We start from the raw sequence: 8,159 nt of genomic DNA on the forward strand, positions 1-8,159 counted from the left end.
GATGAGCTTTTCGTGTTTTGGCCTCATTCGCACGATATCGTGAATCACTGATATATCATTCATCATTCTACTACTTCAGCTAAAACATGATTAAATCTGGAGTCTTTCGTGATGTTAACCAAAAAAATAAATGCACTTTAGTGATAAAAGTATTCAAATCGATTCTCTTATACCTTTTCTACCTATACTACAAACTGAAATATTAAAAAAAATTCTGCAAATATTATTTATAAATTACTTAACGACTATAATATATTATACATTTTATCCATAATCTAATTAAAAATATTTTATAATATATTATTTGTTACATTTTACATATATTTGTTGATAAAAATAAATAACCACTAAAACTTTTGATCACCATTACGAGACTATAATATTTTTTTGAATATTTTGTTATTAAGATATTTATAGACACCGGTGATAGTAACATTTAAAATCATAACAAATTTGGCATAAAAGGGTCAAAATGACCAAAATAAATTTTATTAAAAAGATAAAAGACACTTATGCCCCTAATGATAGTAACATTCAAAGAATGGAGTTTTGGGAGGTGGAGTTTAAAATTTAGAAAATCACATTTAAACCTTCAGACTCACATTTACACGCACTTTAACTTTGAATTTTTTTCATTAACACTTCTTACCTTCAAAGTAAAAATTTTAACATATCAAACCATAATTTTTTTTCCTGCCAAAATTTTGATGACATAAAAGTATCAAGTGTCAAAAAGAGATGATTGGGCGAAAAGACTAGATAAATAACGATGACATGTAAAATAAATAATTTTATATCTTTTTCAGTCAAAATAATAAAACTAAAAATTAAAATTTTACCAACACCATATTTATAAATTTAGAAAATTTAAATTTTAATCTTTGGAAATTTAAACAAAAAATTAAAAAATTTAATCTTTGGAAGAAAAGATGTTATGTTATAAAATTATGGGGAATTGCCACTAATACCACTTTCCTAATACCACTTTTCAACTTTACACTTTTCAATTTTACCATTAAAATTTTAATGGCTAAAGTACCATTATACCCTTATTTAATCAAACATACACCTATTTTCTTTCTCTCACGATTCAAACAGTTCCCAAATTGAACGACGAGATTCACGACTCCGAGAAGATTCTACGATTATGATGATTTCTCCGGCGAGATTCGACGACTCCGGCGAGATTTGAAGACGCTGACGTCCGACGAGATTTGGCGAAGACTACAAGCTCAAACGAACAAAACATGACGAATGCGTAACAAAGGTGAGAGGATAATATATGGTGATTTTCGTCTCTTTCTGTAGTTTAATCTTTGATTTCTCAAAATCGATCAATTTCTGAGAAGGAAGACGAAGTCTTTCTCATGAAGTTTTCAAATCTCAAATTTATAAGACTTTCTAAATTTATCGATCAAGAACATAGTGCTTATGAATGAAGACGACTAACCACCATCATGTTTTTTCGATTGTGTTTATGAATTCCATGGAAGCTCCACTGTTTCAATCTCCTTCTTACTTTCTCGATTCAACTTAGTTTTACAATCTATACCAAAATTCCGTAAAAGCAATCACTAAAGCTTTTGGATATCGTTTTTGGTTTCGGCTTAGAGTAATCAGAAGAATGCTGAAAGAACCCTCCTTTATCCACTTGTAAGTCTAAATGAGACATATAAGCTTGTTTGGTAGTTGTCTCAGTGTGAGATGCTTTTATCTTTGGGTTGCTTATGAATTCTTAGTTTAGTATGTGTCTCTTGCTTCAGTTTATCCATTGATATTCCTTGTTAATTTGGAAAAGTTTGTTAATTTGGTGAATATCTTGTAGTTTCAGGACTAACTGCAACTCTATCTGTGTATATTTTAGGTTATATAGAAGTTTATACTACTTTTCTACTAGTTTAGCTAATAGAATGTTTTCATTGGGTAATTATGCATTTTGTGTACTTGTGCTGTGGGTATATATATGCTTTGGTTCCGCCGTTCCGGTCTTTAGTGGTCATATACTTTGGTTTTCAAAGCAGGAGCAATCCGTTTCTTTTGCTCTAATATTTTAATTATCAGGTGTGGCAATGTCAACTGGGCTAAGCGTTTAAAATGTAATGTCTGCAACACCAATAAACCTGGTCAGAATGAATGTGGTGTGAGGTATGACTCAATGTCAATGACAACCTTCATTTGTATTGTTCTTTAACAGTATTCGAGCTGAGGATTGGTATTATAGATGCTTTTGCGGTGAATTTAGGATACATTTATAAGATTTTTGTTCGATAATAGTAGTCTTCGTGTCAGCTTATTCATCTTTAAACATGGCCTCGTAGATAACTGGAAAAGGGGAAACAATGTTATCTTGACCGAATGCTTTCTTTGGTAATATGTTCAATATGACAAAGCTCCTAATGCATCAAAATGTGCTTTCTCACTTGAAAAGTTTTGGCCAAATTAGTTTTGCATTAAGAAACGTTATGTTTCAGCCTGATAGGCTGTTGTTGTTCACTGTTCTCTTGAAAGACCTGTGCTTATTCATTTATTTTCTCCATATAGGGGAGGTCGTGGTGGTGGCTACAAGGAATTGGATGAACAAGAATTAGAGGAAACAAAGAGACGAAGGGGTGAGGCTGAAGAAGTAATAGCATATGCTTCTAATGCAGAGTTCTTTGTTACTTCTTTTGTTGCATTTAGTTCTTTTATAAATGTTTATAAATCATTTTTGAGTTCCTTGTACTCATTTTGCCTAGCATTCCTCAAAGACTTCCCAAGTTCACACATTTATATGTTTTTTATAGACATATGCGATCCACTTTTGTTTGAAAACTTCTTTATAAAGACTTATAAATCGTCCAGTTGTACTTTTAACAATATCCTAAAATTCAGATTTATAAGGAATTATAGTTCTGTAAAAATGTAGTGTTCACTATCCGAAAATCTTAATCTTAACCAGAACTATTCAAATAACAAGTTAAGCCTTATTTGTTTTTTTGGATAACAGAAAGAAGCAAATCCTAAAATTAATTGAACTCTTGTTTAAATACTTCTTTATAAAGATTTATAAATCGTCGAGTTGTACTTTTAACAATATCTTGAAATCTAGATTTATATTTATAATGGTGTAAAAAAATATTTGGAACAAATTTAATTTTTAGTAAATAACTCTTGTTTCCTTCTCCTAAGGTCTCTGACACTGTTGTTGAGCCATATAATGCAACGCTCTCTGTGCATCAGCTCGTTGAAAACGCTGACGAGTGTATGGTTCTCGACAATGAGGCTCTCTACGACATCTGCTTCCATACCCTCAAGCTTTCTAACCCCTCCTGTGAGTAAAAGACTGTATATATTAACCTTAATGTAACATTTGGGTCTTGACTTGTTTGTTTTGTGTGATTTGCTAGTTGGTGATCTGAACCATCTCATCTCGGCTACAATGAGTGGTGTTACATGCTGTCTTTGTTTCCCTGGTCAACTCAACTCCGACCTTAGGAAGCTCGCTGTGAACCTGATCCCTTTCCCAAGGCTCCACTTCTTCATGGTGGGTTTTGTTCTGTTGACATCGAGAGGATCACAGCAATACAGTGCCTTCAGTGTCCCTGAGCTGACCCAGCAGATGTGGGTTGCGAAGAACATGATGTGCGCTGCTGACCCTCGTCACGGACGTTACTTAACTGCATCCACTGTGTTCCATGGAAAGCTGAGCACTAAGGAGGTTGATGAGCAGATGATGAACATCCAGAACAAGAACTCATCCTACTTTGTGGAATGGATCCCGAACAACGTCAAGTCCAGCGTCTGTGACATTGCAACATTAACTCTTATAATATTTTTATAAACTATTATATACAGATTTATAAGCCTCTATAAAATTTTATAAGACTTCATAAAAGAATTACCTTTTGAAATTCTACAATTCCTCATAAATGATTTTATAAACCCTTATAAATAATTTTAAACATTCTTATAAATGATTTATAGACCCTTATAAAAGTTTCTATATATTCATATAAATGATTTTTAAGACTTTATAAATGAAATTACCTTTCTAAATATTTATAAATGATTTTATAAAACCTTATAAATATTTGGTATATTCTTATAAGTGATTTTATAAAGGTTTATAAATCATTTATAGGAATATATATAAACTATTGATAAAGGTTTATAAATGATTTCTAAATTTTCATAAATGATTTATAAACATCATGAACGGTTCATCTCCGAACTCAATCTCTGCAGAAGAATATCTCACAGCATCAATCAGAGATTTAGCTTCTGGGATTCGACCCATACGCATCAAGCAGATGGCCAGGTTGCACTGTTTGTTTTTGTCTGGCTCCAAACACAAAGCTCTCCTATTCATAGATACATAAGTGCATATAAGGAAAAGACTCGCAAGGGCAAACACAAACTAACAAGAACCAAACCTTGTAAAGCATTGAGTTGTACTATCAACAATATCTTAAAACCCAGATTTATAAGAGGTTATAATTTTTTAAAATACAATGTTCACTATCCGAAAATATTTCTCCTAACCAGAACTATTCAAATGACAAGTCTAAATCAACCTTATTTGTTTTTTGAATAACAGAGGAACGAAAATCCTAAAATTACTTGAACCCAGATTTATAAAGGTTTATAATTTTTTGAAAACTCAATGTTCACTATCGAAACTCTTTCTCTTAGATCGACCTGTTGTAAACCAACCTTCGTTGATTTTTTTTTTATAACAGAAAGAACAAATCCAAAATATTACTTGAATCGAACAAAAAAAATACACAAATTAGAAACATACCAGTGTGAATCGTGGAGAGGAGCCAACATCTCTGAGGTTTTGAATCGTGATTCTCGTAATTGCTTATCGCTAGATGCGTGAGAGAGAGTGATGATGGAACTCAACGGAGACGACGATGGATCTCGTCGGAGATGACGACAGATCTCAACGGAGAGAGAAGAACGATCTCCACAGGGAGAGAGACGATGGATCTCGGAAAGAGAGACGGTGGATCTGACGGAGAGAGAGACGGTGGATCCGAAAGGAGAGAGAAGAAGGATCACGACAGTGGAGAAGAAAGAGACGATAGATTGAAGTAAAGATAAGGTTAGTTTAGTCTTTTACCAATTAATAAATGTGCTATTTATGAAAATGTCCTTTGAGTGGTGGTATAAGTGAAAAGTGGTATCATGTAAAGTGTATAAGTAAAATTTCCCCTAAAATTATATATGTATATATATAAACATAATTAAAATTCAAAATCATATCAAAAATATATAGCAGGATTTGTAAATATATTAAAAAAAAATTCTTATAGTATAACCTTTTAGTGGTTGACAAACGATCATGCCGAGAATTAGAATCAACAAAAATAAAGTATATTGGTTATAATTGAGAAGTCCGTGCTAATTCTATGATTGAATATCCTTTGACATCGAGAAAAATGTTACAATATCACAATTTGTGTTTACTATATTTACAAATCCAGTTATATATTTTTGATATGATTTTGAATGGGAAAATTTTACTTTTACACTTTGTTGGATACCACTTTTCAACTTTACCATCAGTCTAAGGACATTTTCAGAAATACACACTTTCATTAATGAGCAAAAGACAATAACACCCTTACCTTATCTTCTTCTCCACTATTGGTTTCTCTCCCTGTCCTCGAGTCACCGTCATCTCTCTCTCACCGTCGTCTCTCTCTCTCACCGTCGATTTCCGGCGCCTCTCTCACCGCCTAGTTCTGGTGTCTCTCTCACCGTCGATCTCTCTCTCACCATCGATCTCTCTCTCACCGTCGACTTCCGGTGACGAAATCGATTCAAAATCTCCAAGATGTCAACTCATATACGTGATTCACAACTTATGTCTCTAATTTCTGTATTTTTGTTTGATTCGATTTTGTGCTTTCTCTTATCGAAAAATCAAACAAGGTTCTCTTAGATATCTCATTTAAAGAGGTCGATCTAAGAGAAACAGATTTGATAGTGAAACGTTGAGAGTGAAAACATTGAGTATTTGAAAACTTAAATCTGGTTTTGAAATCATATTAAGATTGATCTGAATGGTTCCGGCTAAGAAAAGAGATTTTCCGATAGTGAAAACTGCATATTAAGGAAGAGATAATTTCCGATAGTAAAAACTGAATATTAAGGAATTATAACCCCTTATAAATCTGGGTTTCATGAGATTGTTGATAAATACAACTCAATGATTTATAAGGAATTATAACCCTTTATAAATCTGGGTTTCTACCAGGAAACCTCTTCTGCAGATCTGTTATGTCTACATAGGGACTCAACAAGGGCTTCGACAATTACTGAAGTGTTGGAGGTGGAGGAGAAAAATAATGTGAGTTTTTACTAAAGTTTATAAATATATTTGTACTGTATTGTTTAGAAAGAGGTTTATAAACATACTCCTTGAAAAAGGGTTACAAGCAGACGCCTTGGTAAAAAATGTGAAGCGTTTAAGACATTTTAGAATATTTTTCATTTTGTACTTTTTCTGTAACACGTTGCTTGCATCATTCACACACTAGCCCTTAACATTCACATTAGATTATTGAGAATGGTTGCTCTGTTTCTTCTTGGCTTGTGTTTTGTGTGTTAACTCGCATGTTTCACTTGTCTTAACACCTTGCTTATGTCATGCCCTCATTAGCTCCTGCCATTTACATGAGATTACTAAGTTAACTATATTGTTTCATAATGGTTTATAAATAAGAGATTTACAGAGACTTATAAAACGTTGTTTTATCTTTGTTACAGGGTGTGGTTACTACAGTGTTTGGATACTCTGAGGAATTCAAACATTTGGTGAACCCAACACATCCTCATGATAAGGACTTTGACAGTGTTATACAACTAGTTCAACAAGGATACAATGTGTAGAAAATCGATTGGGAACAAGGATTTGTGGATGTTTTCTTACAACAGAAGACATTGGTCGACAAAGCAGGACAGAAGACAAAGATGTACAGCAAAACCTCTAAGGTCATTGTGTTTTTGATGTTTTATAAGACTTTATCAAATTTGAAATTGTTAAGTTATGTTAATATTATAAGCATTTATAAATCTCTTATTTTTGTTTGAAATAGGAGCAAACACAATATCAAGAAGAACAACAAGTTGAAGCTGATGCTGAATTCGGTGACGGTGATAAAGAAAGAGAAACATCAAAAATCAATGAAGTAAGCTAATATATAAACCCTTATAAATTTGGACTATCATTTAAAAAAAATTATAAGCCATCCTAAATTTGTTATTGTTTTTTTTCTCTCTTGGAAATAGGGTTGAGGAAGAATAAGAAGAAAAAATGGAAGCTGATACAGAAGTTGAGGAGTCCGTGCAAGCTGAAAGGCAGAAATGAAGAAGAGGAAATAAGGTAAATAACTCTCTTTATAATGGTTTATAAATGTTATTTTCTGATCGTGTTCTCAAAATTGAATGATGAATATGTTTATATAGCCATCATAATACTGTTTAGGAACAAGAGCATAAGAAGAATAAAGAGAAAAGAAAAGATGAAGCGTATGAGAAAGCTAAGGAGAAATTTCAAGATGAAGATGGTTCCAAACTCGATAAGTTAATCCAAATGCTTTATGATTTGAATAAACGAGTAGAAGTAATCGAGAATGTCTTAGGAGTGGTAAGCAAATAACTTTACCAAGCACTTATAAATATTTTCACATGTTATTTTCTTTACCTATTATGACATGATTTTTTGAAGGCAGACGGTTATGAGAGTCCATGCAACTATGATGATACAAAAGGTGCACCAAATGATGAAAATGAAGAAGAAGAAAATTCTGGTGGTAAAAGAAATGCAACAGGTGATGAAAATGATGAAGAAGGAATTTCTGATACACAGAAACTAACGGAAGTGAATATTCTTAGGGAAAATGAGAATACAGAGAAAATCACTCCAGACGAAGACACTGAAAAAAAGTGAAAAAAAAAGATGCATGGAACAAAAGTCACAGTTACAATTCTAAAAAATAGAATATAAAGGTTTATAAAATTTTTTATATTAAGCTTAACTAATCTTATCTTTTGTAGATGACGTCATCTACTCCAACATTCACTACTCCAAACTTTGATATAAGGGTATAAAATTTAATATATTTTATAAGGCCTTGTAAATTTTAATGTATAAAGCTTAAAATTATAGT

The 8,159-nt window shown here is 32.4% G+C and overlaps 1 protein-coding gene and 1 long non-coding RNA gene across 3 annotated transcripts; both read left to right on the forward strand.

Moving 5' to 3' along the window:
• The first annotated feature begins 690 nt into the window (after positions 1 to 690).
• Positions 691 to 4,160, forward strand: LOC106364283 (tubulin beta-4 chain-like). The gene is made up of 4 exons (XM_048739868.1): positions 691 to 1,267; positions 2,062 to 2,145; positions 2,542 to 3,310; positions 3,387 to 4,160. The coding sequence occupies exons 3-4, from the start codon at positions 3,244 to 3,246 to the stop codon at positions 3,818 to 3,820; spliced, it is 501 nt and encodes a 166-aa protein (XP_048595825.1). The 5' UTR covers positions 691 to 1,267; positions 2,062 to 2,145; positions 2,542 to 3,243; the 3' UTR covers positions 3,821 to 4,160.
• A 77-nt stretch (positions 4,161 to 4,237) lies between these two features.
• LOC111214683 lies at positions 4,238 to 7,937 on the forward strand. 2 transcript variants are annotated; one of them, XR_007316256.1, is made up of 5 exons: positions 4,238 to 6,981; positions 7,086 to 7,178; positions 7,279 to 7,372; positions 7,475 to 7,636; positions 7,718 to 7,937. It is a non-coding gene; the product is annotated as an uncharacterized LOC111214683 (long non-coding RNA). The 2 variants fall into 2 exon arrangements; XR_007316257.1 differs by having other exon boundaries at positions 7,722 to 7,937.
• The last annotated feature ends 222 nt before the right edge of the window (positions 7,938 to 8,159 follow it).

This window comes from Brassica napus, chromosome A9 (assembly GCF_020379485.1).
Source record: "Brassica napus cultivar Da-Ae chromosome A9, Da-Ae, whole genome shotgun sequence".
Classification (NCBI taxonomy): domain Eukaryota; kingdom Viridiplantae; phylum Streptophyta; class Magnoliopsida; order Brassicales; family Brassicaceae; genus Brassica; species Brassica napus.